Raw genomic sequence first — 18,918 nt, 5'->3', positions numbered from 1 at the left:
GTTTGCCATTTTGTTGAAGCCCATTCCCAATTTAGGAAATGGTAGGTGTAGCTTTTTTGAGAAATTTTTATCTAATAAAAATATTTGTGTGGGTCAAGTGCTTGTTGAAACAATTGCAGGCACCAATCTCCAAATAAGAATATGATTATTGTACAATCAAGGAAGTAGATTTCTTAAGCTGTTTTTTTTTCATTAGCTACTTCTTCGGCATCCTGAGGCTTACAGGGACAGTCCAATGAGCAGCAGAGAGTATGAGTTTCATTTGTAATTGACTTTCTCTCCAAAAGAATACTATTGTCATTTTGGTTGGCCCCTTGATTATACTGAATCATGACTCATATGCAGCCCTAAATTTTTATCTCTATAACTCTCCCGTTTCCTCAAGGAAGCTTCCAGTTGGATATATTCCTTAACTCATTCCTTTGACAAATATTTATTGAGCATCTACTGTATGACTGACACTGGTACTGGCAATGATTAAGATGTTTCCCATTATTGAGTCCCTGCTATGAGTCAGGTATGATAATAAGCAGCAGTTAAGAATGTGAGCTCTGGCTGGGCATGGTGACACATGCCTGTAACCCTAGTGATTCAGGAGGCTGAGGCAGGAGGATCATTATTGAGACCCTGTCTCAAAAAAAAAAAAAAAAAAAAAAAGGTAAGTTACTTAATTTCCCTGTGCTGTTTCTTTTACTATAAAAATGTGATTATAATGGTACCTACATGTCAGTTTTGTTGCCCAGAATAAATACACAGGAAAACCTGAAGCAGACCTAATACATGGTAGGCAATTTACATGCACTCATTTAACCAGGATAATCCTATGAGGAGGTACTAATACAGCCCCTAGTTTACAGATGAATTAACCTGCCCCAGGTCAGACTTAGTTTTTCTCTGATTCCAAATTCTATTATTTTTTAACTTTATACTAAGCCTTCCAAGGCTTAGTATATTCTAGCAATTCTTATTAGCATCTTCATTGTTTATCCAAATTCTGTACTCTTGGGCCCAGATGACCTTAGCATAGGACACAAGTCATTAATCAGCCTGGCTCAGTCAAGGGCAAAATGTATGAGATGGAAGGTCAAGAGCACTGGCTCCCTAGAGGTCTTTGCACAACAGAAGGGCTGTTATTAACTACCTGGTGCCCCAAAGGCAGGCCTGCCCTGCAGGTGCTGTGCACTCAGTAGACACCCAGGGCTGAATTCAGTCCTCAAATGCGCTTTCCTTGGTCAATTTTCCCTTCCTCTTGTCACTATAGTCATAGTGAGACATGGAAGTAAATGCGGCTTGAACAGTTCCATTTATTTAATAAATCTTTAATTTCAAAATTCAAGAAAACTGCTTTGAGAGCTGGGGTATTGGCTCAGGGGTGGAGTGTGTGCTTAGTCTGAGTGAGGCCCGGGGTTCCATCTCCAGAACCCAAATGAACAACAACAATAACAAAAAACAAACAAAAAATTTGTCAACGTTGATTAAAAATATTCCAAGCCCTCATCTCTCATGCCCCAACCAACAGCCACTGTAGAAAACTTGGCAAGATTCTCTGCCACCTAGCTGTGGCCTTTGAGACCTCAAACTGGTCTGTGAGCCACCCGAAGGATACAGGAGGGAAGCAGTGGCTGAGTGTAGGCCTGTGACAGAGGCCAGGGACAGGGCTGAAAGTTGGGAGTGGATGAGGGGGCAGGCAGCGGTGATGTTTAAATAAAAATCAATTTCAATTTATATTGCTGCTTAAGCGGACAATTGAACCCCTGGATGTCCCTGTGGGAAAGAGCCATGACCCAGAGTCAGACCTCCCTGGATTTGAACCCCAACTGTACTGTGATCTGGAGACCTTGGGCGAGTGCCTCAGTTTTCTCATCAGGAAAACGAGAATAACAACATTTCCATAGGCTTTTGTGCGGGTTCAGTGTCACGCAGGTTAAAACCCCGGCATCGTTCCTGGCTAGAGTAAACAAGAAGTTCCAGTTGTCTGGAGATGGAGCTCGGCTACATCACCAGCTGCGGGTTCCCGGGCTGCCCTCCCTGTCCACAGGTTCAGTATTTTCATTTGTAAAACGAGGATAACCTGGAGGTTCTTGGAAGTCACTTTCAGCGATCCAGGGTTGCAAAGCCTCCTGACAGGCCTCCTCGGTGCCCCGGTGCCCCTCTGCCCCCTGGTGGTTTGCTGCTCCTGTTCAGGTGCTGTCTAATTCCTCAGTCCGTCCCAACCCTTCCCTCCCTCAGTGGCTGCTGCACACTGAAGCCTCACCAGGTGGCACCCAGCAGCTTCCCCAAGGTCCCTGTGGCCTCAGAATGCGATGCTGGGTACACAGTTTTCCTCTGTGCTCCTTTTAATGACTTTATTAGTATGGTCACAAGTTTGACATCTACAGCACACTGTTAACAGAGCTGAATACAAATATTTCAAGTAAGTAAATTACTTAGATGTGGCAAGTTTTAAAATGTCAACTCCGAGTGCTCATGCAAGTCCCATGCATCGCGTCTGCGTCCCGACCACACACTCGCTTTGTGCTTATCCTCACTGGTCTGGGTGGGGCCTCAGCTGGTCGGGGCGGGGCTGCTGTGCCTTTTGTTCAGATCCAGGTTTTCAAGAGCAACAGTGTTGAACTCGGGCATTCCATGGAGCAAGGCAACACCAGGGTTTGGTTGTTCAGGTAAAAATGCAATTACCCACTATTGCTTGCCAGGTTGCTTGGCCACCCAGACCCGATCCCCAGGGCTTGGGCTAGCACAAAGGGTATCTGGATCTCCCTGCACGAGGCCAACAGGCAGCTTCTGAACCTGTGTCCCCAGGGTGACAGTCTAGACCTGCGGCGCACAGTCTTCCAACATGCTGTCGGTGATGTAGCTGGAACCAAGGTGGGATTCGTAGTAATTTTTTTCATCAAAGGTATTGACAGTCCAACCAACGACCTGGATTCCTTTAGCTGACCACTTCTTCAAGTAGTCCCTGGAGAACGAAAAAACCACGCCTGTCAGAATAATGACCAGCCATCCCTAAAATCTACAAGGTCACTAAATATGGCATTCACCCAGTACCAACAGTGCCCAGAGAGGTCCCCAGCTGGCTTCTGCACTGTGCTCAGAGGAGCACCGCGAACCTCCTCTGCACACTCAGCTTCCACTGCTCCAGGGCTCGCCAGTGACTCCCACCTTCCTCAGCCGCTGCTGGCCAGACGGGCGTGCCCCTTCTCACAGCCGCACTGCCTGTCTTTTCTGGATTGCAGAATATGGACTCCCTCTCAGTTCCTGGAGAGACCGCGCTGCTTCCGGCCGTGACTCTGCCTGTGCTTCTCCTTCCCCAGTTCTGCTCACCCTTCGGCTCTCAGTTTGGCGAGGCTGCACTGAGTCAAAAGCCTTTTCTCCTTCCTTTCTTCTTTTCATTTTGTGAGCATAACTTTGTTTCCCCCTACTCCCTGCTCCTTAGTTTAATGATTAACTACAGAATTATTTAAAATGCACTGACTTTTCTCTGTGGAAAGGTCACAATGAAAAGGTAATGGTCTAAAAGGAAAGGTGGCTCAGGAGGCTGAGGCAGGAGTTCAAAGCCAGCCTCAGCAACAGTGAGGCGCTAGGCAACTCAGTGAGACCTGTCTCTAAAATACAAAGTAGGGCTGGGGTCCAGTGCCCCTGAGTTCAATCCCCAGTAACTCCCCTGGAAAAAATAAAATAAAATAAAAAAGAGGTACAGCAGAGACCAGCTGTGATGGAAACAGACAGCAGACTTCAAACAGCAGCCTCCCCAGTGACCATGCTCTCGTGGATTCCCAGGCCCAGGAGGACCTGTGACCTCCAGATGGAGCGCTCATACTCCATATTCCAGACTGGCCATCTTCAAGACTAATGGACCACCCCAGCACCCACCTCCTGAGGCCAAGGTACACCCACGAAGATGCTGTGTACACCTCTCGGCACCTCTGTGCCAGGCAGACGCAGGTGTGCCCATCCGTCCTCCAGCCTGCCAGCTCACTTCATCTCCCATCACTCTCCAGAAGTGGTCCGTGTGCAAGAACAGTAACTGTCACTTCCTTGGGGATCCTACTCCCAGAGTAGGTCTGATTACGTGGTCTATGCACACTGCTCTCTGCTAAAGCGTACGGCTTAGCTGTAATGTGACATTTCCTGAATTTTTACTTGAGTATGAACTCTAGGAGGGCAGAGACCATGACCGTGTCTTCACTGCATCTCAAGCTTCTTCAGAGGACTTGGTAATACTTCAGGTAATAGCCAAATGCTTACTGAACACGTGCACGCGCAAAACCACATGAAACTTACGGTTCTAATCAGAAAGATACAGCTGGAAAACTCCCAAAAGAAGGATTCAGAGATTGCGAGCAGTTTAGGTAATGGAGAGTCGCTGGGAAGAGATGGGGTGCAGCCTAGAAGGCAAGAGGGGGCAGGAAGGTGGAGGGCTAGGGCTGCTCTTCACTGTGGCTCTGCCCCGGATCCTGAATTCATTTGAAAAGGGAGCCAATCAGGAGACATGCAATCCCTCTCTGACCAGTTTTCAGTTTTTTTCTTTAGGATGCACTAAAAAGCCTGACTATGTGGTCAACCTTTTTGTGTGTGTGTTTTTTTTTGGGGGGGTGGGTAGTAGAGATTGAACCCAGAGAAATGCTACCGCTGAGTCATATCCACTATTTCCTATTTATAATTTTAAGCAGGGTCTTGCTAAGGTGCCTAGGGTCTTACTAAGTTGTTGAATCTGGCTTTGAACTTGCAATCCTCCTGCCTTAGCCTCCGGAATCACTGGGGTTACAGGCCTGTGCCACCATGTTCAGCTCAACCCGTTTTAAACCAATGAAATATACCCGAACTTTTCCCTCCTATGAAATTGGTGGCATTTCAATTTAACAGAGGCATAGTGGCCTGGTAGATCAAAACCAATCCATCCTTTCTAGAAAGAGCATTCAGGAAATGTGAAGATAAAAAATTTTCCAGCTTACGGGGATACAAAATCCTTCTGCATGAGGAAAGCTGAAATTCCACACAGGTACCACAGGATATTGTGCATGCTCCAATCGAGCAAAATGTCCATTACTACAAACAGGAACTGCTTCCAAAAAGAACTGTAGCGTGGTTTTCCATCCTCTGTGTGGCTCAGGCTCCAAGGTCTGTGAGTTAAAGCTGTTATTACATTCTGATCCGTCTGTCTCATCTGAAATGAATTTTGTGAAATAAAATGATTATATCTTAAGTCTAAAACTTCTCAGTTTAGATTTAGCTACAGTTCTCATTCTGATGAGGCGGCCATGGTACCCTGCCTCATGTCCACTTCGTAAATTCTCTATCATAAACCCTTTGAGGAAATGCATGCAAATGTACGCATTTGACCTGTAGTATACATAGGAACACTTTCATGGAGAACTGGAATCCTACCTTTACCACGAAGAATTACAATTTCAGGATAACCATTAAGAAGGTCACAAAAATAAGCTTTTAATTGGTTACTGATTGTAAATTTTGGTCAGGGATAATCAGAACTCAATGAGGATGGACCCGTGATCACTTCATGATGGGATGATTAGCTCTGATCTCTTTCCAGGGCAAAAGGCTGAAGAGAACGGTGGGAAAGGGTTGAGGAGGCGAGAAGGTGTGAGGAGCAACGGGGAGGGGAGGAGGGAGAGAGGCGAAGCAGGAATGGAGCGGTGGGTGAGTCCTTCAGTCTGCGCTCTCCTGCAGAATGTCTCAGACATCAGTATGTTGGTCATTGTTGAAAAATGCCACTAACACACTATGTGTAAGAACGACTCTGAATTTTACCTTATAGATAACTTCTGGCAAGAATGAGGAGACCATACTATTATTATACAGCTGTGGGTATTCCATATATATTTTCTTTAGAGCATCAGTGGCCTGTAAAATAGAGAGATTCATATATTTAAAATTATTAAAATGAGACAGCCCCAGTCCATGGAGGTTTATATGCTGAGCACAGCCCTACTGGATAAATGAGAAGTCTACCAACACTGCAAATGGAGGTGCTGAAAGTTCTGGCCGGTTCTGCTACCCACTGCAAACTCACATCAGTACCAAACCAGCAGCAGCCAGGGGACCACTGCTCTACCATCCTGCTGAGAGGCTCACCTCTGTGTCACGTCTGGGAAGGAGCCAGGGGGGAGGCTAGAGGCTGGAAGCAACATTTTAAAATCCTTTCCTCATCCGCGGTTTCAGGTACTAGGAACAGTCCTTTTATGCCCACAACTTATCATCTCTGCCTCTTCTAGAGGAAGCCTGAGCCAACAGCCTGGGAACTACCGGGGGACTGAGAGGAGCTACCACCCATCACTACCACGGAGGGAGAGGCAGTGGGATGAGGGGGGAACTGGGAAAGATGGAAGTCTTCCAACTCTTCCCCCAAAAGAGAAGTTGGAGTAGTCCAGCTAATAAATGGGGAAGAAACGACAGAACTTGAATACTGACATTATGCAGACCCTAGAGTTACAGGAGCAGCTAAGGTGACAAGGGTCGACCAGGCGTATGGGAATGCAAGGCTGCTGTGTCTCGACTCTACATCTGCTGATTCCTGAAAAGTGGTGCACAGCCAGAGGGAAAGCAGAACAAACGCATTCCCCTCAAAATAAAAATATCATAATCATTCACGTGGTGCTGCTCCCTCACTAGCAAGCCAGGAGCGAGCAACAGGACGAGGGCTGTTTCCCACTGTTACTAACACACACACTGTGGTGACTCTTGGCCACCAGACTCACTGCCGTCTCTCACCAACCCTGTGTGGTGTCTTTTGTTATTCCCATTCTGTCCATAAGGAAACTGAAGCTGGTCAAGGTGGAGGTTACCCTGGAGCAAGTACACAGCTCAGTCAAGGGGTGGACCCTGAAGCCGTGAGCTTGGCTATATGTGCTACCAGAAGCAACTTCCTACCATCTTGGTATTCTAATCAGTTCTCACACCTGTGAGCACCCATCCAGAAAACTCAAGTAGATGGATGGTTTTCTAAAATTTTCTTCTTGCTCTTTTATTATTTGTTTTTCATTATTGTCAGAGAATAAGCATGGAGATCGCACACTCTGGGTGAAGTGTAGGACCTACCAGGGTTGCCAGGTGTGGGCGACAACCATAAATACAGCCTGAGAAGCTCATTAAAAACGCATGTTCCTTGTGGTGGGGGGTGTAGCTCAGCAGTCCAGGGTATGCTGAGTTGTGGGAGGTCGTGGGTTCAATCCCCGGCTTCAAAAAAAAAAGACATTCCTGGATTCTACACAAGACACTTCCAGAATCCCTTCTGTAGACTGGGTGGCCTAGGAACCTGCGTTTTCAAATAAGTATTCAAAATGATTCTGATGCAGATCCACTGAAAAACTTGGATGTACACAAGTATAAGTTTACCAGAATAATAAATTAGTTATAACAAAAATAGGAGTTCACTGTAATCTACAGTATATACTTTTACTCATATTTCAGGCTTTAATACCTAGTTTAAACTATTTCCTGAGACTAGAAAATAAAATTTGCATCATCAGAATTCTACACTGGTGGATGACCATTACTAATTATAAATATTACTACGGGAAAAATACTCAAGTTGCAGAAATGGGGAAAAGTATATACACTTGAAAAGTTGATTGAGAACCAATATAATTAGAACCATATTTTCACTGACTTCAAGTATTTTTTATGAATAGAAGAATATGTTCTCTGACTTTAAAAATATGTATTTGGGAATGTCAGACACAATTGAAGAAAATATGGTACTTTTTGAGAGTTAGAAGTACTCACTGAATGACAAAACTGTACACATGACAAGTCACACAGAGCGACACTTCCATGAAAAAGGAATGTATTCTGTTAGCTACCATAAGCTTTACACTCAGGAGTCCACTTCCCTTAAGCAAATATAATTTGTAAAAATGGGAAAAGAGAATAACAAAATATAGCTAATTTTGGAAATGAGAAGCAATTAAATGTCTTTTTAATAAGGTAAAGTCCATGAGTAAACGTACCATATTCGCATGGCCTTTGACATCAAAGAAGATTGTGAGGTTATACTGTAGGCTCTCTGCCACGGCTTCCCTCAAAGTAGGGATCTTTTCATTAGGGAAATCATTCCTATGAGAGAGGGAAAAGGAATGGGGCATTGTAGGAAAGAAATGTGGAGAGGAACAGACATCTTGCAATGTCTCTCAAACAAAAGCAAAGAGTGCTTTCCTGGCTTCCCTTTGCCAACCTTTTCAGAATCCAAGGATCATTTACTACAGGTACTTGAACCAAATTAAGGATATTCCTGATCAAATAACAACAAAAATCATTTGATTTTTAGGAAACTCTGAATTTCTTTCTTTCTTTTTCTTTTTTTTTTTTGTGGTACTGGGGGTCAAACTCAGGGCCTTGTGCTTGCGAGGCAAGCACTCTACCAGCTGAGCTATCTCCCCAACCTGGAAACTCTGAATTTCTACTGAATCGATAACTTAATCAGTAGCCCTACTGTTCAAAGGGCAGAGTATATCACACCTCTGGAGAACTCAGAGACTTCATTTTAAGTATATTTCCCTAATAGGACCTCTTAGGACACACTGTGTTTGATTCTAGAGAAGATACCTATTTTTCCTGCATGGTCCCTAAACACAAACCAATTATTTCATCAGGAGTTCCAAGAAAATGCAGCCTGCTCTAAATGCGGAACCAAGATTGGTTGTGTTAAAGATAACAAGATAGTATATTGATGTGGTACCTTCTGAAATGATATTCTAGGGTAATACTGACCCTAAGCATTTTCTGCTTTAAGTGTTAACTCTGAACCTGATATCTTATTAGCTTCAATGTTGTTGAACTATTAAAAACACCCTTTCCCTTACATACAGCAAAGCAAGGAAATATTGGATAAAAGAAAAGAGCAATTCCAGCAGCCTGGCCTCTGCCTTTTCAGGTGTGATCAATATTCTTTCCAGCCTATACTGTGATTTCCTTTGGTTGCCGTTAGCTTCTTTCTGGACCTAGGAAAATAAGGTTGGAATCACCTTTGAAGGAGGACTATAAATTCATCAGTGGATCAAAACTTCAATATGCAAGGAGTATTGATCATCCTCCAGACAACTGGTATTATATGCAAAACAGTGAGCATATGTTTTTCATTATTACAAAGAAGACAAGGAGAGGAATTTAAATGACCACACTTTAAAGTAAATTACCCAGTACACTGACTCTAAGGATAGGTTCAGCTGTTAATAGAGGGAAGGGTATAAGCTTGTGTGACATAAGAAATGTTACATTAAGGGGCTGGGGAGATAGCTCAGTCGGTAGAGTGCTTGCCTTGTAAGCACAAAGCCCTGGGTTCGATCCCCAGCACCCAAAAAACAAAACAAAAAAGAAATGTTACATTAAGGGTAAAAATTGATTGATGTGGATTGTTCACCTCCCCCGAGGAGTATTCTGAGTTTAGTAGTTTATTGGATCACAGAACTGTTTTCTTAGCTTCCTTATGAATAAGTTATTTGCCCTTGAGTAAGTCATTTAACTTTTCTGGGATTATCTCTAAGAGCAGGATTAATCTAGATCTATATGGTACCCAACTATGGCTCTTTAAGTTTAAATTCATACCTAAATTGAAAAATTCAGCTTCTCAGTTGCATTAGCCACGTGTCAGGCATTCAGGGGCCACATGTGGCCACCACATTGGACAAAGTGGATACAGAACATTTTCATGGTTGCAGAAAGTTCTATAAAACAGTCCTATTTTGGATGATTTCTACTTTTCATACCTTAAATTTTACAATACCTCAGGAGTTTGTTATAAGGATCTCAAGAGTTTAAAGTGCTATGTTAAATAGGGATATTATCTGAAAGATAAAAGGGCGCATGATTTGTTTCCTGGTACACTTGGAGGCACGAAAACTACAAGCAATTGCTTTCAGCCTTATGATTCTATGATTAAAATGATCGTACAAATTGTTGCTAGTGACTAAACTGAGTATTATCTTGAGAATAATTCCACAGCCAAATCTGGCCTCAGTGGGAAAGATTAAAAATACACATGCTATATTTCTGTTGTTCCTGGCGCCTGCTTATTACTTGGGAAACCTGTACACAGTTCAAAACAAAACAACTCTCCTGCAGCAGCAGATGAAATTAGAAAGTGCCAGTGTTTAGCTGTGCCCTCCAGTGAAGGAGAGGAGCAGGGCGGAAGGGATAGTGAAGTACTTACCTAAGTCTGTGGTTTGCTGCAGGGTTAAGTTTCCTAATTTGTTCAAATGTTAAATCACACAAGCGGCCAGTCCCATCGGTGGTCCTGTCTACGGTGTTATCGTGCATGAGGACAGGAATCCCGTCGGAGGTGAACTCAATGTCCAGCTCCACGCCTGTTGCTCCGTTCTTAGCTGCCTTAACAAAACATCAGCAATGTGAATGTCCAAGGCTCGCAGACACCATTCTGCGTCTCAACGCTCAAAAAGACCAGCAGGCTAAGCAGACAGCTAAGGGACTGACTCCAGTCCCTTCCCCTTCCAAACAGCAGTCCCGACTCCTTCCTGTTTTCCATGGATGCTGACCTCACCTCTACTCTTACATAAGGGGTTCCTGAAAAACTTCAATTTCCCCACTCTTCCTACTGTCACGGGGACAGGTGCCGAGACTTGGGACCTCTAAGTTTTCTCCGGATGCTTTTAACTACTAGGTCATCAATGGCTTAAAATATTTAGACAAATTCCACTGTTTACCTACACACTCTGTTGGTACAGTAACTGAGGAGTCCCCTGTGTGTGTTATTAGTCAGATATTTCACTACTTTGGCATAAACAAGATGAGTCAGGTTTTTGGTGCTTTAACTCCATCCTTGATAAGAGAAATGCCAAGCCTGCTTCTCAAGGAAACTACATTTTACTTGTGTCTGCAGCACTGGCTTTTGGCCAGTAAGTTGGTAAACCTGATAAAGTATACTAGAGTTTACCTAAAGAGAGAATTCAGGGCTGGCACTGCAGCTCAGTGGTAGGGCATTTGCCTAAATGCACAAGGCTTTGGGTTCAATCCCCAGCACCAGAAAAATAAATGAACAAATAAGTTTAAACACATAAAAAGATGTTGAGCATTAAATTTGAGATGCATTAACGTTTGCTCCCTTGACTTCTTCATAATAAAGATGTGACATGTTTTCAATTTTTAAAAAATCAAGATTTTTAATTAAAAAATAAGTCATAGTCTATTGCATACATACTTGGTATATGGTATAAATGACTTAACAAATGTTAAAGGAAAAATGATAAAAAATAATGATAGCTAATATTTATTAAATCCCCCTTTATCTTCCCCCTTTTTTGCAGTATTAGGGATCAAATCCAGGGCCCTGAATGTGCTGGGCAAGTGCTCTACCACTGTGCTCCAGCTCTAGCCTTCACTGAGCCTTTGCTCTTTGCCAGGTGCTATTCTAAGTGCTTTAAAAGTATTAGCTCATTTGATTCTCAAAACCCCCCATTATACAGATGAGGAAACTGAGACAAAGACTGATTTAGAAACCCGCACAGGGTAAGGGAGCTGGAATGTGGCGGAGCTGCTGCGCTCTGGCCCTCTAGGCCTCTACTACCAACAGCACAGATAGAGCCGAGTCTCTCCTCCTTGCTCTCCTCCCTTCCTTTCCAGAAGTAACAATTATCTTAAGTTGGTATGTATCATTCCTAATCACTCCCTCTGTACAACTTATACAAAGTGTCTTTGTGCATTTACTACCCACTTAAGTGCCCATAAGCAACACATGGCGCTGTGCTAATGCCCACTGTTACTGACCGCGACCTCTTAAACACAGTTTTAAAGGTAATATGGTCAAATTTATCACTCATGTCCTTTACAGTTGGAGATTTTTCCACCTTACTTAAATTGTTTCCTATCCCCATGTTATAGATTCTTCTAAGCTTCAAAGTTAGATTTTCACATACATGTCTTTCTGAGGAGTTTATTAAAACCCAAAACAAAAACTCTATGAAGAAAATACCACATTAGAGTTTCTGAGACCTGATCTTTCTAATGACTGCATTTAACTTTCTTGACCAATACTTTCCTTATTCCAGTTACGCAGACAAAATGATGAGTGAGTCCTTGGCTCTAAGTCACATATTAATACTTTATCTTATTATTTTTTCTTTTAGACATACAAATTTCACATAAACCAGTTTTACACTGTATAGTTTAGTTATAATGCAGAAATGATAGACTAATATGGTGCAGTACAGTAACAGGAAGCAGATCCATGGCTGCTTTGAGGCAGAGGCAGGGGAGTGGGCTGACTTCACAGGGGGCACAAAGGAATATTTCGGGACATGCACTGGTGGGGTGATTACTCAGGTGTATGTATTCATCAAAATCGACCCAAAGGTATATTTTTATTACATGTAAATTATACTTTGTTAAAGCTGATAGAAAAGCATGTTTTAACAAATTTGTTACATTCCAATGGCTTTTAGAATGCTTTCTTGTTTCATTGAAAAGTATCTTTTAAATATTCATCCCTCTAACTTAATTAATACACAGAAAGAACTGAATTAGTGCTTACTGATAATGGAGAAAATCTTAGATTCCACTACCAGAAAAAAAAGAACATTGTTTTTTCACAAGGATTTCTCAACCTGACCAAGTTCAGAATCTCTAGCCTTGATTTTTTAACTTTGAATTTATTTTACATACCTTGTAATTCACCTATTTAAAGTGCACAATTCGATGTGTTTTTAGTGTATTTGCAGAGTTATGCAACCATTAATTATATTTTCATTGCCTTCAAAAAGAAACCTGAACCCATGATCAGTTGGTCTGAATGTCTCTGGTCATCTACTGAGCAACTGCTGATTTGCCACCTGTTCCACAGATTTGCCATTCGGGACATTTTATTTAATGGAATTTTATAATATGTAGTTTTTTTTTTTTTTTGGTACTAGGGATTGAAACCAGGGGCACTTGACCGCTGAGCCACATCCCTAGCCCTTTTTTGTATTTTATTTAGAGACAGGATCTGGCTGAATTGCTTAGGGCCTCCCTAAGTTGCTGAGGCTGGTTTTGAACTCTCGATCCTCTTGCCTCAGCCTCCCAAGCTGCTGGGATTACAGGTGTATGCCACTGCACCCAGCTATAACATATAATCTCTTTCCATCATGTGGATATACCACATTTGATTTATTTATTCATCAGTTGATGGACATCTGTGCCATTTCTGCTTTTTGGCTATTACGAGTAATGCTGCTATGAACATTCATGTACAAGTTTTTACGTGGAAGTTTCCATTTTTCTTGGCTATATACCCAGGAGCTAAATTGCTAGATCATGTTGTAACTGTTTTAAAGGAGTTACCAAGACTTTTTTCCCACCAGCAGTGTACAAACATTCCAATTTCTACGTATTCTTGTCAACACGTTAATTTTTTTTTGGTTATTTTATTAAAGCCATCCTAGTGGGTATGAAGTGGTATTTCACTATGGTTTCAATTTGTATTTCCCTGATGGTTGATAATGTTGGCCCTTTCCTCAATGTATTTATTGACTATTTATACAACATAATCCTTCCAACAAATATTTACTTGGTGCCTATTACATATCAGTGAGCTGTGGGTGAAAAAGAGAGAAAAAGATCGTGGATCCTACGTGGGTGGGGAAACACAGATTACAAACATGTTATGTTATTATGACAGTGATAATATTTTGAATAAGAAAACAGAGGGTAATGTGAAGGCCAAGTAGCTGGAGGTCACTGCACAGGGCAGCCAGGGAGGGCCTCTAAGGATGACATTTAAGTTGAGACCTTAATGATAAAAAGGAGTCAATCAAGAGAAGATCTGGGGAGGAAGTTTTCTAAGCAGAAGAAACAGCAAGTATAATATCAAGGACCCAGGTAGGAGGGAGCCACTGAGGTGGCGGTGGGCTGTCTCCCTGAATCTACTCCCCTTCCTCTCCTCTGCAGGTAAAGACCTGCTCCTGTTCTTTCCCCGGTGCTTTCCTGTGCTCAGAGTAACTAGACTGTTCCTACAAAGCATGTATGTGTTCACACATAAGCGCGTGTGCATGTGTGTGTCTGTGTAATGGAAGGAGGTTTCTGGAAAAGATATAAGAAAGGGGGTGTGGAGCCTTCTCTGCAGATTGTTTTGGTTTGTTGTTACTGGGGACTGAACCTAGGGGTACTTTACCACTAAATCACATCCTCAGCCCTTTTTATTTGTTATTTTCAGACAGGGTCTCGCTAGGTTGCTGAGGCTGGATTTGAACTCGAGATCCTTCTGCCTCAGCCTCCCAATGAAGATTGGTTGCTGGTATGTAAGGAGGATGCCCGGGCCCTCACTGGTCACCTGGTAACTACAATGAAGGCTGGAAAATATGCTGCAGAACCAGGTCCTCCATGGTCATAAACTGAATAGCTGAACCACCCTGAAGGGCATCCCTTCCACACACCTCTCCTGTTATGAGCAATAGAAAGTCCCCTTATTAAGAAGATTGGGGCTGTGAGTGTAGTACAGTGGTAGGACACCTACCTTCTATGTATAAGGCCCTGGTTCTATCTCCAGCCATCACACACACACACTACACACACACACACACACACACACACACACACATTTGGATTTTATCTAATTGCAAGAGAAAACCACGGGATGATTTTTTAAATAAAGATAGGTTATAATCTAATTTATCTTTTTAAAGCTGCACTTTGGCCCCTGTGTAGAGAATGGACTATAGGTAAAATCCACTGATTTTTCATAGTGTATCTGTTTTTTGGAATACATTCATTTCACATTTATAAAGTTTTCCTTTCTATATCTAGTTTGTAACCTATCAAATTCCAGCACTGTCAGAACATCTTCTCTGATTTTTTCACATAGTAAAATGTTTAAGAATATAAATTATGAGCTGCAAATGTACAAAGGGATGAAGAACAGGGCAGAACAAAAACCAAACTGTGATGGACATAAACTATATTTTTCTTTTCAAGTACATGGAGGACACAGCTTCTCTTCTATGGTCTTCATTTGGAAGTTAAATATTGTTACTACTAAAAAGTTCTCTGATAATGACCTTATATTTTAATAAGCTGAATTACCACATCTCATTTCCTCTTAAGACCAGGAATCGATTTGGAAAAATGTTTGTTATCATTATCACACTACATAAAAATGTGTTCAACGTACACATATAAGACAGAAAAGAATTCAGTTGAAATTCCCTTGCAACACAACAGGATATGAAATGTGTATTTCACAAACATGCTTCCTCATTCATTTAATATGATTGATATATAGTCAAACAAGTTCTTGGCCAAACTACCACAATCACCAGTAAACACTTATGAATACCTTCTGGTCTCAGTGAAGGCTGAAATATCCTTTAACACAACTTACATAAAGGTAAGTTGAAATGGAAGCCAATGAAAATTATGTTTTTCTTCCATAGTAATTTATCATCTTTCTTGTCCTGATAGTACTACTCCTGTGTATATTACTTTACTGACCTCTTTGAGTTTATGTATCTTCATCAGTATCTTTACAATTATTTTTAAACAGGAGTCTGGAAAAGCTGCTCTCACTGTCTCCCATCAACAAAGAAAGAACCCAGGGGAGAGAAGCCTACGAAAAGATTAACTCGAATATACACAAAAACTCAGATGCCCTCTACTAACTCAAAGGTTGCCCCTCTTCAGACTTATTTTTTTCACTTTGCTTTGAGATGGTTTTAAAGAATCAAGTCATCTTTGGATTTTAGGCATAAATGCCTTACATTAGTGGAGGTATTACTAGACCTTACCTTACGTGGATTAGCTCACTGAATCCTCAGATCCTATTTGGTAGACACCATTATTACTTCTATTCTACAGATGGGGAAACTGAGGTTTGCCCCAGAGTGCCCTGCTTGTTGCTCCCTAGTCACCACCCATGGGAATTTAAGTAACTTGCTCATTATACAACAGGGTCTATCTCTAGCTTGACAAAGAAAGGGTCTCAGAAAGTCCATGTTTTTACATCCTTGAGAGCATTCTAATCGATGACAAAGAACACTGGAACTTGGAATCAAGGCTGAATTCTAGAAGGAGCTGTGTTTGAGTCACAGTTTTCCCACCTTTTCAATGTTAAAATGTCTCAATAAACAAGAAGATCAGGTATACACTTGTCTGTTGGTATGAGGGGATTCATTCTAGGACCTTTCATGGATACCAAAATTCACAAATATCCAAGTCCCTTATATAAAATGGTGCAGTATCTCACAGATGTCCTCCCATATACTTTAAATCATTTGTAAATTACTTATAAGATGCAATGCAATCTAAATGCTATGTAAATGGTTATGCTGTAATGTTTGCCACAGATGCAACTAAAAAAAAAAAAAATTGGTTTTGAACCCAGGGATTCAAAACCTACCAATACAAGTACAGACTGTATGCACACAGATGCAAAAGGGCCTAATCCACTGACAATCCCTCTTATGAAGGCTGGAGACTGCCAAGATCTGGGAGATATCACGATTCTCAGAAGTGCCTTGTGGAAAAGGAAAGCAAAAATTGACCAGGAGTCCAGGTGCCAAGTTTGTGTGACTGTAAATACATGTGTCTGGAGAGAAAGGTGATAAGGGAATGACCCAGGTTAATTTAGAGGTCAAGCAAAGACATCTTCTGGGAAGTGATCTACTTAGACTAACCTCATTTACTGATCAAGATCCTATTAGACACGGCCCATTTCCTACTCCATTCACGCCATCGGATTTTGTTGTTCCTTTAAGTCAGATCACCTAGGGCCACTTCTGTCCCTTTAACATTCCAACGTCATTCTCATCTCAGGCCCTTTGCGCTATTTTTTTTTTTTTTTTTTTCTTGGAGCATTTCCCCCATAGAGCTCCTGGCTGGTTCTTTTTCTCCTAGTTCTGGTTTCAGTTCCCTATCACCTCTTCTGAGAGGATCTTTCTAAAATAGGACAACTCCTCTCTCCCAGTCATTCTTTAATCTCATCACACTGTTACTATACTTGCACTTTCTTACTCTCTTCAAGTATCTCACTTATGTGTCGTCTCCCCCACGCTGCTGGGAGCCTGTGACAGTGACAGCAGGGACCCGCTCTGCCCGGCCCGCAGCGGCTACGTAAATAACTGCTGTGTCCTATAAATATCCGCAGCCCAGGTTCCTAGACGTCGGGAGGGGTCGCGGGGCGCCGCAATGCAATCTTTGTGGACGAATGGGGGACGATGGGAAGGCGATCGGGGAAGACCCGGGAGGCTCGGAAGGGCCGGGGGCGGCCCGAGCTCCCAGGAGGGCCGAGGGGCGCGAGGCGTGGGGGGCTCACCTGCCGAATGGCCGCCAGCGTGTTCTCGGGCGCGTCGTGGCTGCCGCCGCGGTGGGCGATGGCGGAGATGCGGTCCCGGGGCTTGAGCACCTGCAGGGCCCTGCTGGACGGCACCTGCTCAAAGCTGAAGAAGCGCAGCAGGACGAAGAGGCTGCCGGTGAGGAGGCAGGCATTGAAGGGGCTGCGCGTCACCAGCAGCAGCAGCAGCAGCAGGAAGGAGAAGGGGCCCAGGAGGCCGCCCTGGTCCTCCCACAGCCACATGCCGGCGCCCGCACCGGCACGGACGGGAAGCCCGGACCCGCCGGGCTCCTGGAACCCGACGGCGAGAAGCGACCCGGAGAGGCCAAGGCGCTGGCCGCAGCGGGCACCCTCCGATCGGACCAGCGCCGCACAATGGCGGCGGCGGACACATCCAGGGAGGGAGCCCGCGGCCCAGCCAATCAGGGGCCCGGATCTCCAGCGCTGGGGGCGGAGCCGCTGCCACGGCAACGGGGCGGGCCCAGGCTCCAGGCTCAGGTTCCAAGCCGCCTGGGGCTGCCCCCCGCCCGGACTTCAGCCGGGGCTCTCGGCCTCCGGGGCTGGGTGGGGCGGGGAAGAAGGCCGGAGAGCTTAGCGACGCCTGAGTCTGCCCTCCGGGAAACTGAAGTCCGGGAAACCCTGAAGGGGCGGGACGCTTAGAATATTTTCAATTCAAAATCTGTCAAACACCGGTCCACGTGCTGTGAACTGGACTGACAGGGTGCTCTTACTGGGTCTGCACTCGCCGCGGGGCGGGTGGAGGCGGGTGGCGAGAGGCAGTGGTGTTACCGAGTACAGCAAACATTTACAGAGCTCTTACCGCGTTCCAGGTCCTGTGCTAGCAAACACTGCATATGCATATCTCAAAATTCTTGTCACGGCCCCAGTAAGTAGGTACTGTTATTTTAGTAGACTCATTTCAGTCGCCTTTAAGGGGATCTTCCAGAGTAGTAAGGAATGAAAGAGAAAAGGAGGCACAATCGGATTAATTCCTGGGAGGTATTTTAATCATCTCCTTGTTTTATGGATGAGGAAACCGAGGAGAGGCGAGGGGAACTGAGCAGTTAATGGCAGGGTCTGGCGTGTGATCAAGTCCCTCGGGTGACTTGTGACTTTTTTTACTTTTCCTCCTCCTCCTAATCTTCCTCCTCCCTCCCCACTGAAGCCTTATATACCAGGCCCTGTGCAAGAGTTATCTCATTTGTGCCTCACTATCACACTTGTCATAGGTACTTTTAAAATCCACACTTTATAAATGCAAAAACAGGTACCGGAAGGAGGCTCACTAAGAGTCAAACTGGAGAATGGAAATGGGACCGCTAAATCCTACTTTGGAAGGCTGGCAACATGGTGTTTAGATCGAGAAGTCTGGAAAAGATTCGGGGCTTTTGCTGCCACATTGAACCTGTTACCTTTCCCCTTGGACGTATTTTCCCACCGACTTGCAAAAAGGCACAGCTGTATTAAGGCTTGGAGTTGGCATCAGGATTCAGCAATTTTTTATTTACAGAGAAAACAATTTGGCGAATGTTGTTTCCCAGCACGGGAAGAGATTATCTCTGTATAGATGAGTCAAAAAACGGCAACTAAGGAACATTCTGTGGGGGGGTTTGAGACGCTTAGAAGACTACGTTTCCCTGCGTGCACCT

At 43.7% G+C, this 18,918-nt stretch overlaps 1 protein-coding gene across 2 annotated transcripts; it reads right to left on the bottom strand.

Annotated features, from left to right (window-relative positions):
- Positions 1 to 1,284: 1,284 nt before the first annotated feature.
- Gde1 (glycerophosphodiester phosphodiesterase 1) lies at positions 1,285 to 17,665 on the bottom strand. Of its 2 annotated transcripts, none has more exons than XM_047534203.1 (6): positions 17,252 to 17,665; positions 10,166 to 10,341; positions 7,968 to 8,073; positions 5,770 to 5,862; positions 4,953 to 5,164; positions 1,285 to 2,956 (listed from the first exon to the last, which is right to left on the bottom strand). In XM_047534203.1, the coding sequence occupies exons 1-6, from the start codon at positions 17,510 to 17,512 to the stop codon at positions 2,809 to 2,811; spliced, it is 996 nt and encodes a 331-aa protein (XP_047390159.1). In that variant the 5' UTR covers positions 17,513 to 17,665; the 3' UTR covers positions 1,285 to 2,808. The 2 variants fall into 2 exon arrangements, with proteins under 2 accessions (XP_047390159.1, XP_047390160.1); XM_047534204.1 differs by having other exon boundaries at positions 10,166 to 10,337; positions 17,252 to 17,391.
- Positions 17,666 to 18,918: the final 1,253 nt, after the last annotated feature.

The sequence above is a fragment of the Sciurus carolinensis genome, chromosome 18 (assembly GCF_902686445.1).
Source record: "Sciurus carolinensis chromosome 18, mSciCar1.2, whole genome shotgun sequence".
In the NCBI taxonomy this organism is placed as follows: domain Eukaryota; kingdom Metazoa; phylum Chordata; class Mammalia; order Rodentia; family Sciuridae; genus Sciurus; species Sciurus carolinensis.
This window is presented reverse-complemented; position numbering and strand designations above follow the sequence as displayed.

Coding starts and splice junctions, on each gene's coding strand:
- Gde1 (XM_047534203.1), bottom strand. CDS start 17,512: ATGTGGCTGTGGGAGGACCAGGGCGGCCTCCTGGGCCCCTTCTCCTTC. Junction 5,165..5,769: donor TGCCAGAAGTTATCTATAAG/GTAAAATTCAGA, acceptor AATTCATTTCAG/ATGAGACAGACGGATCAGAA. Junction 2,957..4,952: donor CAGAAGGATTTTGTATCCCC/GTAAGCTGGAAA, acceptor TTCGTTCTCCAG/GGACTACTTGAAGAAGTGGT.